Source organism: Mesoplodon mirus, assembly GCF_964341445.2.
Source record: "Mesoplodon mirus genome assembly, chromosome: 5".
NCBI classification, from domain to species: Eukaryota; Metazoa; Chordata; class Mammalia; order Artiodactyla; family Ziphiidae; genus Mesoplodon; species Mesoplodon mirus.
In genome coordinates this window covers 32,484,420-32,500,443 of record NC_138980.1, presented here as the reverse complement: position 1 = coordinate 32,500,443, position 16,024 = coordinate 32,484,420, and the positions used below count along the sequence as shown (strand labels likewise).

The 16,024-nt window shown below is 61.1% G+C and overlaps 2 protein-coding genes across 2 annotated transcripts; both read right to left on the bottom strand.

Moving 5' to 3' along the window:
• Positions 1 to 3,139: 3,139 nt before the first annotated feature.
• TPGS1 (tubulin polyglutamylase complex subunit 1) lies at positions 3,140 to 9,910 on the bottom strand. The gene is made up of 2 exons (XM_082621531.1): positions 9,448 to 9,910; positions 3,140 to 3,908 (listed from the first exon to the last, which is right to left on the bottom strand). The coding sequence occupies exons 1-2, from the start codon at positions 9,819 to 9,821 to the stop codon at positions 3,374 to 3,376; spliced, it is 909 nt and encodes a 302-aa protein (XP_082477657.1). The 5' UTR covers positions 9,822 to 9,910; the 3' UTR covers positions 3,140 to 3,373.
• Positions 9,911 to 11,019: 1,109 nt separating this feature from the next.
• Positions 11,020 to 15,691, bottom strand: MADCAM1 (mucosal vascular addressin cell adhesion molecule 1; the record flags this gene model as incomplete). The annotated part of the gene is made up of 5 exons (XM_082623330.1): positions 11,020 to 11,262; positions 12,095 to 12,550; positions 14,514 to 14,834; positions 15,192 to 15,464; positions 15,631 to 15,691. The coding sequence occupies 5 exons, from the start codon at positions 15,689 to 15,691 to the stop codon at positions 11,153 to 11,155; spliced, it is 1,221 nt and encodes a 406-aa protein (XP_082479456.1). The 3' UTR covers positions 11,020 to 11,152.
• Between the last annotated feature and the right edge of the window lie 333 nt (positions 15,692 to 16,024).

The following is a 16,024-nucleotide window of genomic DNA, read 5'->3' as shown; positions in this document are numbered from 1 at the left end:
TGTGTTGTCGTGGGGTTTTCTGAGGTTTTTTGTTGTTGTTTTGTTTTTGCAGTGGTTTGTTATGACAGCCACAGGAACTGAATACCCTCACTTCTATGAGCATCAGAGTCTTCCTCTGGAAAATTGATTAATTAATTCATGGCCTTGCACAGACAAATCTAGGTGCCGGGGGTACAGCAGTGAATAAAATATGTAAAAATCCCTCCCCTTGGGGAGACAGGGAGAAAGGACATAAGCAAGCTGTTAAATAAGTAAGCAACTTCTGATAGCAATAATTGCTATGAAGAAAAATAAAGGATAGTGAGGCATTAGCAACGGGAGTGGAGCAGGAGAGTTATCTTGGATAGGGGCTCAGGCGAGGCGCCTCTCAGGAGGTGGCATTTGAGTGGGGACCAGAATGGGGTGAGCCCCTTGGGTCTGGAGGAACAGTGTTACAGGGAAAGGGAAGAGCGCGTGCAAAGGCCTGAGGTAGGGACAAGCCGGACCAGCTAGAGACCAGTGTGCCTGGGGCAGAGTGAGGGGACAGTCAAGGAAAGAAGCTGGGGAGTCTCTCTGCTCAGCTTTCCTGAGTGCTCACTTTGTTCAAAAGCCTTGTGGTGACCAGATGGCTCCAGGATCCAGGCCCGGGTCCTCCCAGCTCAGCCACCCCAGAAAAAGTCCCAGGGCTGCATCTCATTGGCCAGCTGGGAGTCACATGCTGTTCCTGAACCAAGCACTGAGGCCAGGGTGCCTGGAGCACTCCTACTGGCTGGTGGGGTCGCCCAGGGCAGTGAGGATGAGGGCTGGACCAGTGTGGGGAGGTGCAGGCAGGATGAAGCTATGATGTGCAACCTACAGGATGCAGAGAAGGGCCAGCTGAGGGGACAGGGGAGGCATCCAGGCTGAGCCCTGGTCCTGGGTGGACTGGGGGCTTCCTTGGAGATCACAGACTGCAGAGGAGCCCCAGGGTCAGGGGGGCTGACCGGAGGCTCCGTCCTGGATGTGGCAGGCCTGGGATGTCCTTGGGGGTGTCCCTGAGGAGACGCCCAGCAAGTGGTTAGCTCTCCAGAGCAGGGCTGGGCCTGAGATGTGAATCTGAGACTCCTTGGTGACCCGGCAGTAATGGAAGCCATGGCCTGGATGAGATGCCAAGTGAGGAGGAAGCATGAGGCAAGGAGAGAGGTCCCTGACACAGAAGGAGGACGCCTTCCCCCAGAGAAGCTGGGGAAGAGAAGCTTTTGGGGTGTTGTGGAGTGAACACTATGGGGGCAGGGGATTTGGAAGGCAGGGAGGCCGAGCTCTGTGAGGTGACCTCACACTGTGACCTCACACTGCTGTGAGGTCAGATAAGCAGAACAGCTCAGCTTCCCCAGGCTGTGCCTGTAAAGGTCAAACCAGGACTTCAGGATCCAAGACCAGGCGTGATGGTGACTCAGGGGTGGCAGTGAGGGAAGGTGGCGGGGCAGGGGAGGTGACCCCAGATGGAGTTGGCCTCAGCTTGATCCGGGGGGGACCCTGGAATATGAGTTAGCATCCCCTGAGGCAAGCGGGCCAGCTCTTGGATCCCCCGGTGGTCACTCAGTGGCCACGACCCCTGGTGGTCACTGGCCACTCCTGCCCCAGATGGGGGATGAGGCCTCCTGGGCCACATGGCTTGGTCTCTGGTGGGGCAGCTGTGAGCCTCGGCAGATGGGAAGGGGATCTGGTGGCATCAGTGACACCTGCTACACATTGTCTAGCCCAGGGGACCACAGAGCTGACCGGAGGCTGCTGGGGCCCATGAGGCCACCTGCACTGCGCATTTCATGCGGATGCCCTGCCTGGCTGTGAGCTCCATGCCGCAGGGGCCTCAGCACAGCTTGCTCCCCGAGGCCGTCCAGCCCCCTAAGGGCCTCAGCCTGCTGACACACCGGCCCATTTCCTGTGTGCAGTGTCAGTAACAGCTAATGCTGATGGAGGGGGCCACCTTTGTGAAGCTTCTGCTTATGTAACAAATGACCCACAAAGTTCATGGCTTGAAATAGTAACATTCATTCATTTACCTGCAAAGCAGGAGTCTCCAGTCAGGAACCTCTGTGTGGCCTGTGCTTCCTCAGACTACTGCGTGGCCACCGCGTCCCCTGGAAGCCAAGTACTGTCACAAAAGCCACCAAGTGCAAGGAGAGGGGATGCAGATTCCATCTTTTACCTGCCCCTGTAGGGGGGGTGGGAGATTCAGGAAGAGCAAATGGGAACAGAAAGGAAGCCCTGGCTGCTTTCAGAAAACACAGCGCAACTCACTGGTTTATCGATTACCAGCCAAGGGCAGGTGCTAGGAAATGGGAGGTAAGGTGGTCCCTGCCATTGGTAGCTCGAAAAAGGCTTTAGATTCTGTCCCCGTGTGATCTCCCTCAATCAAAATATGGGTGCCCTGGGTCCCATTTAACAGAGGAGGAAACTGAAGCCAAGAGAGTGAAGTCACCCGCCTGCAACTGTCCTGGGCTGGGAATCTGCTCCTTGTGGAATCCGCTGTCCAGGATGTGCTCCAGCTGGCGGAAAGGGGGACACCCAGGGTGCTTGTTGACTCTCACGGTTGTGCCTGGATCCCGGATGGGCCCCGTGGCTGTGGTGAAGGCGCTGTGGCTCTGGGTTACAGAGCGCGGGCCCAGGTTCGGATCCCTGCTGGCCCCTTGCTGGTGCTGCGACCTTCACTCCTCCGGGCTTGGTTTCCCCATCTGACAAATGCGGGCAGTGGATTCCCTTCCGTATAGGGCGGCAGTGAGTCAAGACATTGTCAGGTCTCAGACGTGTTAGCTGTTTCTATCGTCGCCATCATGACTACCTGCCCAGCTGACCTCTCCCTTTGGCGGTTGGGGAAGCCGAGGTCCAGGGAGGAACTGCTGGGGCAGGGCGCTCGTGGAGGGCAGGCTGGGGGCCAGACATGCCTCCCAGGTCTCGGGGCTGTGAGTCCAGGGCACCTCGCTGGGTGCCCCAATGCCCTCTGCTCTCATAAAGCTGAGTCCAGGGGCTCCCTGGGGTTTCTGGGCAGTGGTGGGACCCGCTGGGGCTGGCCGGGGTGCGCCGGAGTGGAGAGCGTTTCCAGGGAAGCGTGCTGGGGGCTGCTGGACACGGGCGCGCGCCGCGCACACAAACACACACACACACACACACACACACCAGGTCAGCCTGAGGAACAAATTTTATTTCTGCTGAGGAGAGGGGCCTTGGCAGGCGGGCGGGAAGGGATCCTTGGCCTCCTCCCGAAGGGGGCTCGGGCATCATTCCAGGCGGGAAGCTGGGTGAGGGGGCTCCCTGCACCCCTGGCATGCAGGGACACCCCAGTCCTGGCCCCGGTGAGCCGGACCCCGAAGGCCCCAGGTATCCGGGTGGAGGAAGAGGCGGCCGAGGGAGGGGCTCAGCCCACGGGCTTGACCTTGGCGATGAAGAGGGCGGCCGCCTTCTCCAGGAACTCTTCCCGGGTCATGGGGGTGCTGGGCCCCCGGGCCACCAGCGCGCGGTCCATGGCCAGCGCCAGGCTGTCGGGCCCCAGACGCGAGCCGGCCTCCAGGTAGCGCGCGGGCGTGGTGTCGTCGCTGGCCTGCAGGGCCCCCTCCAGCGTGTCCAGCACGGCCTGGCCCACGTGGCGGTCAGCCACGGCCAGGCCCGGGTCCTCCAACAGCCCGTAGAGGGCGCCAGCGCGCGCCACGAACTCCAACAGCACAAAGCAGGTGAGCATCCCCGCGCGGAACACGGCCAGCGGCACGGCCTCGTGGTCCCGGCACTGGATCTTGCGCAACAGCGGCGCCACCACCTCCTCGGGGGCCTCCCCGTCCTGGCAGATGCGCTTCAGCAGCTCGCTGTACGTGCGCCCGTCCAGCCCCGGCTTCTTCTTGCGCCCGCTGGCGCTCAGGCACTCGTAGGCCACGCCGACGTTGTTGTTGAAGGCGGTCCTGCGGGCGGAGGGGCCGTCGGGCCGCGCCAGAGCCCCGCCCCTGCCCCCCGGCCCCTCCTCCAACGCGCCGGCCCGTCCAACCTCAGGGCCTTTGCGCCAGCTGCACCCTGGCCTGGAGCGCCCTCCCCCAGATCTCCCCACGGCTTTGAGCCTTTGCTCAATGTTACCTTATGGGGGGACCCTCCCTGGCCCCCTAACCCCTTCCTGTACTTCTCTTTGTGGGGTCCTCACGAGTTCCCTCCCTCCCACCAGCTCAGCCCAGGGGCCTATGTCAGGGAGTTTATCTGTTGGTCATTGTTACAGCCCCAGCGCCCAGAACACTGCCCAGGAGCCCCAGAAACATCTGCTGACTCCGACGATGGGCATCTGCCCATGGACTCTCCATTCCATCGATGATGTGTGTGCCCACAGGGTATCACTGTGGCAGGACACATCCCTACCTTTTAACCTGGGTTGCCTCTTTTCACCTGTGCAGGCCCAGAGGCAGTAACCCACACTGTGGCTCAAAGCCGCTGCCGCCTGTCTTCGTGGGTAAAGATTTATCCGCAGGCGGCCACGTCAACCCAGACATGCTGCCCTTCTGCTGCAACAGCAGACCCGACAGTCACGTCAGGGACCAGCCACAGCGCTGACACTACTTACCGCCTGCCCCACGAGGACCCTGATGTCCCGCCATGAGCCCTGGCCACGCTGGAGCCTCACAAGTGGTTAAGTGAGTGGGCTGGGGTGAGCCTGGGCATCTAGATAACCCGGGTCTCATTCCCATCCTCCTCTCAACAGCCGGCGGCTGGCCGAGGCCCAGTTCCATCTCCACTAGAGCAAAGGGGAAGTGAGGCTCAGGGCAGCGACCAGGCCAAGGGTCCCACAGAGGAAGGGGCACCCCCAGGGCTCACATTCGCCTTTTCTGGGAGCCCAGTTCCACTCTTATCTGTGGGACCTGTACGGGTCAGCGTGGGTGCGAGCCCGGTCCACGCTGGGCCGGAGCACGGCAGGTGCCCAGGGCAGGACATGCTCACCCAGTGAGCTCCGTGGGTCAAGGCCCTTTACAGAGGAGGAACTGAGGCCCAGAGAGGAGGGGGTTGGACCTGGGGTCTCGCCCATCTGGGATCACTTCTCACTTCTTGGGTCCTTAGGATGTGCCGGCGCTTTAGGGTCAGTGAGATCACTCCGTGAAGCGCTGGGGGCGCCAGACGCAGCGTCACGCTCCCGTTCCCAGGACTGGCACCGTGTTAGCTGCTGCCGCCTCACCCCTTGCAGGAGCTTTTGTTATCAACTCCTTTCACCAGGACGAGGGGGTCCGGGGGACCTGGCAGTGATGATGCCCGTGTCAATTCTGTGGCCGCATGGCTGTTACCCCCACACCTAGGTCACGTCGCAGCCTGAGTCAGGAACTGGGAATGGCTTGGCTGGGTGGTCCCGGCTCAGTCTGCAACCAGGACCCTGGCAGGGCTGCTGTCCCCTGAAGGCTCCCTGCGGAGGCCTCTCCCCACGGGGCAGTGTAAGTGTGCTAAGGTCACGGCGCTGGCCCCCGGAGCGGGTGACCGGCAGGGTGGCAACGCAGGCAGCTGCCCAAGGGTGTGAATACGGGGGGGTGGTGTGTGGATCTCGGGGGCGTCTTGAAGGCAGGCCGTCCCACCCACACGAGAGCATGGCCCACTTCCCGTGGAGGGTCCACTCCCCGCAAGCCTGAGTGAGCAGAGCCCCTGCCAACCCAACAGCAGCCGTGAGAGGCCACTGAGGCTTCGGGTGTGTCCCTGTGGTCTGATGGCTCGTCCTGATGGGGCCTGAGCGTCCACCATCCGCCCAGCTCTGCCTGATGCCTCCCCAAGGAACCTGGTCAACCCATTAGTTGTCTTGAGCTGAAGCAATCCCCCTGGAGGCGGCAGCGCGTGGGGACCCCTGAGCACCCTGTGTGCTCAGCGCTGTTCCTGGCTGGCCTGGACCTGCACCGGTTCTAGCCACTGCGCCCTGCTTCCCTTCTCTGGAGAATAAGGGTTCTAGTCCTTGCGTCTCAGGATTCTTGGAAGGACAGAGGGTAGATTTTGTGCCCAGAGTGTGGCAGGGGACCACGTGCGCCTGTCATTAGCTGTCACCAGCTGCCACTCAGCACTGTCCAGGTTCTGTTTACCATGGGCCTCGCGGGCAGGAAGATGCACAGGGGGGCAGTTATGGTCCAGTGAGATGAGAGCATCAGGCAAGAAGCCAGAGGAAGGCCACACCCCATCTCGAGGTGGCCCCCCCGGGGGCTCCCAGCAGTGAGGGAGCACCCACACCGTCTGCCGTCCTGGGCTCTGGTCCTCAGGCTCTGCCTGTGTCAGCTCCCACATGGAGCAGTTTGCAAAGCACGTGGGCATTTGTTAAAAAAGAACCTATTTATGGGTCTTGTCACAGAGACATGGAGATTTTCCAAGGCAGACTGGGGGCTCTCAACGGGGTGACTCTGCCCCCAGGGGACACTGGTGACTCTGGGGACAGTTATGGCTGCCACCACTGGGTGGGTGGAGACCCAGGAGGCTGCCCAACACTTGCAGGGCCCAGGATGGCCCCGCACAGAGTGACCGCGCTCCCCCTGTGTTAGCAGTGCTGAGGAGTGACTCTGGTTAATTGTTTGGAAAGAAATTGGGTCCTCTCCCTGCTCACACCAGAGGTCTGCATACATTCCCATTGGGTCAGGCGGTGTGAACCAGGGTGGCCCCCAGTGTCTGTGGGTCACCTCCCCTCCCTCCCACTCAGGTGTGTATTTAAATGTGTGCAGCATCCCAGGACTTCAGAGGTCAGACGGTCATGGGGCGTAGTCTCCTGGGGGGTCCGTGGAATCCCATAATCTGGGGGGTCTTGTCTGGGGAGATTCTGCCCCCAGGGGACACTGGGTGAGGTCTGAGGACGTCTGTGCTTGTCACAATGGGGAGGGCTCCCGGTATCGAGTGGGGGGGGGCAGGGAGGCTGCTCCACACCCCACAGAGCCCGGGACACCCCACAGAGGATGCTCGGAGCCGAGAAGACTGGCTCAGACCCTTTGGTGCTTTTGCATGTTTTCTGGGGCCACGGGGACCTGCAGCGGTTGGCACTCTTGCTGTTCCTATTAGCACGTGGCGGCTTAGAAGGCGGCCCTGGGCCACCATGCCGGGTCTGCTGTGTTTGTGCTGTGAGGGCCGTCACCAGTCCTAGCAGCCAGCACGTGTGATTTTGAGACGACAGCAGAGGGGATTTTGGTTGAGTTCTCCCCAGATCTTTCGTGCTGAGGTCGCTCTCAAGAGCAGCCCCGGAATTCCCCAGCCCACCCCTCAGCACAGGGACGAAGCTGCCCAGCCTCGGGGGGACCCGCCTGGCCTGGCTTCTGCTTCTGACCCGGCAGCCGGGGTTATGGGGCTTCTGACTGGGAACGTATCTCTGAGTTCAGCACCAGCCCTGCCTCGGGGAGACCAGGTGAACCATCAGCACCGGCCACTCACGCTATTCACTCTGCTCCTCCTGAGAACCGCTCCGACGCCCCTTCAGTATGGTGAAGAGTGTCCCCCCAGGTGCACGTCCACCCAGAACCTGTGAGTGTGACCTTATTTGGAAATGGGGTCTTTGAAAGATGTAATTAGTTCAGGATCTGGAGATGGGGTGAGGTAGCCTTAAAACCAATGCCAAGTGTCCTTCTGAGAGAGTGACACAGAAGAGAAGCCATGGGAAGACAAGGCAGAGGCTGCAAGGATGCGGCCACAAGCCAAGGATGCTTGGAGCTTCCAGAAGCTGGAAGAGGCAGGAAGGACCTTCCCCTATAGCCTCCAGAGACAGCACAGCCCTGCTGCCCCCGGACTTCGGACTTTGGCCTCCAGAACTGTGGGAGAATAAATTTCTGTGGTTTTAAGTCACCAAGTTTGTGGTAATTGGTTACAGCAGCCCCAGGACACTCAAATGGCCCCCTTGGCTCTAAATCCAACAGACACTTCTCAGCCCTCAACTCTAGGGCCATTGGACGCAGGGCCGCTGCCAGCCCACAAGGTGCCTTTGCATAAACTAGGCAAAGCTCTGCAAAAAGCCTTCACATAAAGGTCCTCATCTATGACGTCTATGGAGTGAACAGCTTGTGGTGACCCTGCCGCTGACTCTTCTCCTCCTTGGAAGATGTCCTGGTTCCCTGTCTTCTGGTTCCCTCCTTTATGTCTGTTCTGCCTTCTCACACTTTCCTGTGGGTTCGCTGAGGCTGTGGCTCCTCAGAATCGGGTCCTGGGCTCTTCTCAGCTCCCCCGAGGCCTTCACAACCACCCCCCCGCCACCAGGTGACAACCACCCGGCTCTGTCACACGTCTCAGCTGCCAACCCAACTGTCCACCTTCCTGCTTCGAAGTTTTCCCAGCTCCCAACTTAACGGTCCCCAAGCCACTCTGGAAACTTCCCCCAAACCAGTGACCTCCCATCTCATGGACCACCTGGGGCTGTTCCTGCACAACCCCCTGCAGACCCAGCAGAACCCATGGATGCCCACCAGCCCGCTCCCCGCCAGGTCCCCATCTCAGGGGTGGCCCCAGCCGTTCCCTTTTCTGGCTGTCACTTTGGACAACCCGCTTGCCCTTCCCCTGCGGTGGAAACCGGGTGCTCCGAATGGGATGCCCGTTCTCCACACCCCTTCCCACACCCGGCTCCCTAGCAGCCTCTCTGTGCTCCCCTGCTTGGGGTCCGCACCTTGACTCTCTCGGGAGGGCTGCCCCCAGGCAGGAGGGTGCTGGGGTCAGGCTGAAACGCTCCCTTCCTCCCCCTTCCTGGGCTCTCTGGGGACCACCCCCATCCAAGACCCAGCCCACCCACATCCAGCGCCCACCCTGTCTGGTTGATGCTGCGCGTCAAACAGCTCCTCCCCAGCCACCTGACACGGACCATTTCCTCACCCGCTTCTAAGGGGGTGGGGGGGCAGGCGCCATCCCCTCCACCCCTCCATGCTTCAGCCCTGCGAAGGCTCCCGGCCTCCCCCTCCCCCGTGGGTCGCACACTGCAGCCCCACAGCCTCCAGGCCAGTGCAGCCGGTGGGCTCGTGCCTGCAACACCTTTCCCTGTGTGTCATGCAGGCCCCTTCCTGGACGTCTCTCCTGCCCGCGGGGGACCTGGATTGCTCTCTATCTCCACGGCCCAGCCCTGTAAATATTCATTTTCTGGCTGAATGGACGGGGATGCTACCACGCTGGGAGCGAGGCAGCTAGGGAGGGACCTGGGTCGGAGGACTTGCTCTGCGACCTTGGCCAAGTCCTGTCTGGGCTCCATGATTTTCAAAAGTGAGGTAGCTGCAAGGGGGACCTCAGCATCTGCAAAGAGGCATCACCAAAGCCCAAGTCGGCCAGAGCTACCGGTGCCAGCACTTGGGTGACCCCGCCAGGGCTCTGCAGCCCTGCGCCATCCGCGACCCTCCCGCGCCAGGCAGAGCGGACTACAGTTCCGACCACGCCCCGCGCTCGAGAGTCGCGCCGTGGCGGGGGGGTGGGGAGCCGCGCGGAACCCCCTGGGAGTTGAAGTCCGGCCGCGGCCCCTACCCACCCAGGCCCGGCCCAGCCCCGCACCTCTGGGAGTGGTGAGCCAGGCGAAGGTGCCACAGCGCGCGGCCCAGGCGCTGCTGCTGCAGCAGGAGCTGGCCCGGGGGCTCCCCGGCGCAGCCGTTTGCAGGAGACCGCAGGTCCATGTTCTCGAAGTAGTGCGCCAAGAAGGCGATAGGCTCCTCGGGTCGTGCCTCCAGCACCTTCAGCAGGGCCGCGCGCAGCATCTCCGTCACTCCGACCTGCCGCAGGAAGTCCTCCTCACTCTCGGCCGTCGCCGCTGCTCGGGACACCCCCGGCCGGCCGGTGCCTGTGAAATTAGCCGCCTGGGCCACAGCCAGCCGCCGCTTCTCCACTGCCGCCATCTTCGCTGAGGGCAGCGGGACCGGAAGGGCGTCCATATTTCACAGTGCGCTGGCACCTCGGGGCGGCCATTTTGGTTGAGGGCAGAGGGCGCCCGGATCCCGCGGGGAGACTCTGGGAAATAACCAGCGCAGGCCATCCTTTTCCCTAGGTTCTCATTGGCACTTACTCTCTCTCCGTTTTCCTCTTTAGGTGTGCTGGTTGGCTTTCCTGGCTTAGGCCCAGAACTTAAATTTTGCCAGACTCCAAAATGGATCCCTAGGAAGGGCTTGGTTTCTGATATGAAGCCGGATTGCTGGCCATCTTGGTAGTGGGCGAGTCCTTCATTAGCATGGTCCCCCAGCAACCGGTCTCATTGGTTACCAGGGAAGCCCTGCTGAGAGTGGGCGGGATGGTTCCACCCCAACTGCGGGAGTAAGCGCCGCTCCCGCCCCCTTTTCTGATTTTCAACTCGGAGCCTTTGTGCTCTGCCTGGCCTTCAGCCTAACCCAATCTCCGTGCGAGTTTGAGGCTCACCTCGTGGGGAAAGGCCCCCTCTCCCCACCAGGCTGGGTTAGGGGTCTGGTCTGCGCTTCCGCGGCCCCTAGTCCGCTGTACGTGTTCACAGAGCGAGTGGACCACCCACGGTCCCCAGTTCCCCGTCCCAGGCTGTTACCTTTCCTTACCACTAGAGGGAAATTTCTCACACCGCATCCCCTATAGCTCTAAACTCTCCCATATCTCCTCGGTTCCAGAAGGCTGACGACCCTGGCATCTACAGCCCTTCATCTGCCGGTATCATTTCCAGCCTCTCTCTCGCCTCTCCCCACGCTTTAGCCTCCAGCCACCCGCAAAGAGATGCAATTTCCCTTATCAAGCCACCTCTCTTCTGTGTCTTTGCCCGTGCTGTCCTCCAACAAATACTTTTCTCCGCCTCTTTTGAGGACTCCTAGTTACTCATTAAGCGCCAGCGTCCCCATATGCAGGGAAAGGCACCAGGCAGAGCACACGCCTCTTACCCCCACCCCTGGCCACGTGGGGCTGGGGTGTCCTGTCCTTCCTTGTCTCTCTGGGGAGTCACCTAGAGCAGAGGATGGTTGGAGCTGTGCCGGGGATTCCCCGTGTCCTCAGACCGCGACAGGAACCACCGAGGTCAGACCAGATGCTCTTTATTCTCCAGCTCTGCACCCTGGGGGGACGGGGGGGGCTCCCCAGGGTCCCCACTGAAGGGAAGCCCAGCCAGCTGGGGAGCCTGGATGTGCTGGCCATCAGGGTAAGCGGTCCACGGTCAGCCCCCCTGCTGTCCAGAACCCTGCAAACATCCTCTAGTCGCAACTGAGTGGAAGGAAAGTCCCCCTCCGTGTGGTCCAGGCGGGGCAGGGGGCCCAGGTCATCTGGTGGGCCGGCAGCGTTTCCACAGGCGGTAGGTCAGGAACACCAGGAGAAGCAGCCCCAGCACCAAGCTGCCCGTCCACAGGGATGCAGTCGTTAGAGGGGAGCCTGGAGAGAGAGGCATACGGTGCCTTGCACCTCTCTGCAGGTTTGGGGAGCAGCCCAGTAGAGCTGGCTAAGGGCTCCCGGATGGACTGAGTTCCCTGAAATTTTACAAAGGACTTCACGGTTTAAAACGCCTTCTGAAATGTATAAAAATCGCTGGACTATCTAAAGTCCTTTAGAGTGAGTCTTTTGAAAGGTACATAGGACCCTGTAGTTAGAAGTGAGCTGTCCAGTGAGGGACCACTCACCACAGCTGCATTTGAAACGTGATCAGTCTGAGTGGACAGCGCTGTCTTTGTAAAACACACATTGCATTCTGAAGACTTAGTTTGGAAAAAAAAATCTCATTCATGTTTCTTTATAGATTACATGTTGAAATGATAACGTTTGAGATATATTGGGTTCGATGAAATATATTGTCAAGCTTATTTTTACCTTTTTATTCCTGAATGTGGCTACCAGAAAAATGGAAATTACCAAAATGGCTGTATTCTATTTTTTTTTTTTTTTCTTTTTTGGCCATGCCACACAGATCTTAGTTTCCAGACCAGGGATCAAACCTGCGCCCCCTGCAGTGGAAGCACGGAGTCTTAACTGCTGGACCACCATGGAAGTCCCTTCTATTTCTGTTTCTATTCCACAGGCTGTCTTAGTCCATAGAGTGCTGTGACACCTACACAGTCCCTGAAACTTAGTTATCGCCATGCAGGCAGTCACGGAAGTCCACTGGACAGCTGGGGACACAGGCTGGCAGGGCCCCCCTTGTCTAAGGCCAGATGCAAGGCTCCCCTCCCTCTCAGGCTCCCCCAGTGCCCGCCCCAGCCCCTGAACTCACAGATTTCTGAGGCCACGTACAGGTTGGCAGTCTGGCCCCCTGGGTCCAGGCAACACTGGAACCAGCCCTCACCGTGGCATCTGGCCCACAGCACGCTCCTGCCGCTCAGCCAAGCCTGGGCCCCCACCTCCTGCGTCTTGTAGGCCGCCAGCCCGCCAGGGGCCCGGGTCCAGCGCACGGCCACGCCTGGGCCGCAGACCACCTCACACAACAGCTCCAAGCCCCCTGCTGCTGACAACTGGCGGATCTCTGGGCGGCAGGGCCTGGTGGAGCTGTTGCGGGGCACGGGGCCAGGACTCCTGGGGCTGCAGGTGGAGGCCTGCTCTGGTGTGGCCTCGGGGGAGGTGGTGATGGGGGGCTTCAGGGATGTCGTGACGGGGGGCTCCGGGGACTCTGTGGTGCTGGGCTCTGGGGGAGTCATGACGGGGGGCTCCAGGGAGGTCAGGCCCTGCAGGACTGGAAAACACGGCAGCCATCTGTTCTTGCTGCTGCCCAGCCCCTTCTCCTCCCTCCCTCTCTCCACCCGGACCACATGGTTGGACCAGAACTGCTCCAAGCCCCGTCCATTCACTTGGGTGAATCACAGGGTATCCCAGTGGGCAGGAGCCGTCTCAGGGTCTGTCATGCCCCTCCCCCCAACGAGCATCCAAATCTCCGTGTCTCACTTTCCTCAACTGGAAAGCGGGGTGAGAGGCCCCCACCCCAGGGGCTGGCGTGGAGAGTGACACGGGTGTTGGATCTTATTATTATGGGGCTGAGGGGTGGGGAGAGGGAAGGGGTGCCCCGCCCCCTTGCGGTGCAGATGAGAGACTGAGGCCCGAGAGGGGATCTGTCCGTTCTGCTGTGTGATGGCGCTAAAATCCGGAGGACTCTGTGCACACCCTCCCAGCACACCCCTGCCTCCCCTGACACCCCTGCTTCGATTTGAGCCAAACCTTTCCCGGCCCCCAGGCCCCAGCCATTAACATGAGTATCGGGGTGCCCTCTCAGAGAACGAATCTGTGCTTCCTTAGTGAGAGGCTGCCAGAAGCTTGGTGATGCGGTCAGGGCCTGTCCCAGATGAGACAAACTAATAACATCTGACATGAACTGAGCACCTACTGTGTGCCAGGCCCCACGTTAAATGTTGTCATTCGTTAGTTCATTCAGCATTTCTTGTGCACCTACTACACGCCAGGCTCCGTGATAACAGTTATTGATTAATTCATTCAGGATGTATCTATTGGACATCTACTGTGTGCTGAGCACTGTTTTAGCCACTGGGGGGACAGCCATGAACGAGAGTGATACATTCCTATCTCGATGAAACCAATGGCAGGGGAGACAGATAATGGGAAAAAAAATAAAGAGAGCACACAGGAGTCAGATGTTGATAAAAGGTGTCAACAAACATTCAACAGGAGAAGAGAAAGGGCCTGAGAGAGAGAGAGAGAGAGAGAGAGAGAGAGAGAGTGTGTGTGTGTGTGTGTGTGTGTGTGTGTGTGTGTGTGTGGTGGGGGTAGGAGTGGGGTTTGACCCCTTGGACAGAGAGGTCAGGGCAAGTCTCACTGGGAAGGAGACCCGAGGGAGGTGAGGGAGATGTGGGGAAGAGCGTTCCCGGTGGAGGGCACAGCAGTGCAAAGGCCCTGGGACAGGACTGCACCTAGGGTGTCGGAGGAACAGCAGACTGAGTGAGGGGGAGAGAGGGAGGAAGTGAGGCAGGGGGTGGGGGTGGGGGACGGGGCAAACAGGTCAGGCTCTGCAGGGCTCCATGGGCGCGAGGAGCTTGGGCTTTCACCCCAAGGGAGGTGGGAGCCCTGGAGGGCTGTGGGCAGAGGACGGGCAGCACCTCATGGGACCTGGCTCAAGGTAGGTGCTCAGCGAATCTGCTGAATGAATGAACGAGTGAGAAGTAGCCCCTGGCTGCCACGAAGGGACAGACTAAAGATCGAATGCAGGGACTTCCCTGGTGGCGCAGAAGTTAAGAATCTGCCTGCCAACGCAGGGAACAGGGGCTCAAGCCCTGGTCGGGGAGGATCCCACATGCCGCGGAGCAACTAAGCCCGTGCGCCACAACTACTGAGCTCGCTCGCCTAGAGCCCGTGCTCCTCAAGAAGAGAAGCCACCGCAATGAGAAGCCTGCGCACCACAACAGGAGTAGCCCCCGCTCGCTGCAACTAAAGAAAGCCCGCGCACAGCAACAAAGACCCAACACAGCCAAAAGTAATTAATTAATTAATTACAAAATATAAAATAAAATAAAGATCGAATGCAATTTTTCCTCGGCTGTGGTACTGTGACCTGCCCAGGTGGCGACACAGCAGGGGAGGGGCTTAACCAGGGTTCCATAAGAGCCGCTGGGCGCCGCTCATCAAGGCTCACAGGCGGTGGGTGGTGTGACCTCACCCACTTCCTGGGGGACACTGAGGCACAGGCTCACCTGGAATGGGCCGGCGGCGGCTCAGCTCCAAGCCGGGCAGCCTCATGGTCGCCTGGCAGTGGAGGGAGGGTGGGGTGGGTGTTCCCAAGGCGGGCAGCAGCCAGCGCTGTGTCACTTGGAACACCGGGTCCTCGCCCTCCTGGGGCTCCTCCATCACATCCCGGAGGGCCTCCACCCCCTCCAGTTCCTGATCTCCCAGGAGCAGGGACATGGAGAGGGTGTCAGGGCCAGCAGGCGTGACGTTGTGGGCTGTGCAGGACACTTCCTGGTCTGGCCCAGCCACTAGGGCCTCTGGGGCCACAGTCAGTTGGTCCGGGAAGGCTGTGGAGGGAGTGGAGGAAGGGGGTGGGCAGAGCTTCAAGGGTCAGGGCTGGGCCCTGAGGAGGGGGCGTGGGGACTGCTGGTGCCCGGGGACAGGGAAGACCCAGTGCCGCACCCGCAGAAAGGGCAAGGGGGTCAGGTACAGGAGGTTTGGGGGTGGTTGGGGGAGAGGGGATGCGGGGAGGAGGGAGCGGAGTGCAGATCGACTCAGGAGGACCTGCGAGGCCAGCTTTGAGCTGGGGCGGGCTGGGCAATCCGGGAAGCTTCCCAGGCAGAGGTGGCACAAGGATAGAGGGAAAGCAGGGCCGCTGGCTGGGCCCCACGTGTGCCACGGTGGCGGGAAGGGTGGGGGCTCACCGAACACCAGGAGCCGCACGATGTGCTGGAAGGCGACGTCCCCGCAGGAGCCCACGCACACGCGGGGCCCCGCGGCCGACAGCGAGGCGTTGAGCACGGAGAGGACGCTGCTACCCGCGCCCGACTGCACGGCGCCCAGGCTGGTGTCCAGGCCCCGCCACTGCACCGAGGCCGCCCTGCCGTCCTCGCAGGCCAGGCGGCAGGTGAACTGTAGCGACTCGCCCACGGCCACCGCCACCTCGGGCTCGGGGGGCTCCACCTCCAGCGGCCCACCTGCGGGCGACGGCGCTCTCAGCCCCGCCCCGCGCCCCCAGCACCCTCCTCCGAGACCCTCCAATGTGGGATCCTCCCTCGCCTCCCCAAACCTCCGCACTGCCCCGCTCCGCGCCCCTCCTCTCTCCCAGCCCCTTCCCGGCTCGGAGACCCCTGCCCCGCTCACCGCGGCCCAGCTGCAGCAGCCCCAGAAAGAGGGGAAGCAGGAGGGCGATGCCCTGCTCCATGCTCGGTCCCCGGCTCTGTCCCCTGCCCGCGGGGGAGGTGGCTTAAATACTGGCGCCCCGGGCTCCTTCTCCCCCCCCCGCCCCACGGCCCGCGACCCCGCTTCCCCTCCCCCTCCTCCAGCTGCTCCCCGGGGGTTTCCCGAGGGGGTTCCCCACCCTGACCCCCGACCCTGGAGGCGACAGAGAGGCAGGGACTGGGGGCCAGAGATGGGGGCGGGGGAGGCCGAGGTCAGAACCCGCGGGCGGAGGAACTGGGCTGATTCCAGGTTTCACTTTTAGAGACTGAAAATCGGAAGATGGAGGCGGGAGAGGGCTGACTGTCGAGGTCAATTG

Coding starts and splice junctions, on each gene's coding strand:
- TPGS1 (XM_082621531.1), bottom strand. CDS start 9,821: ATGGACGCCCTTCCGGTCCCGCTGCCCTCAGCGAAGATGGCGGCAGTG. Junction 3,909..9,447: donor CTGGCTCACCACTCCCAGAG/GTGCGGGGCTGG, acceptor CTCCGCCCGCAG/GACCGCCTTCAACAACAACG.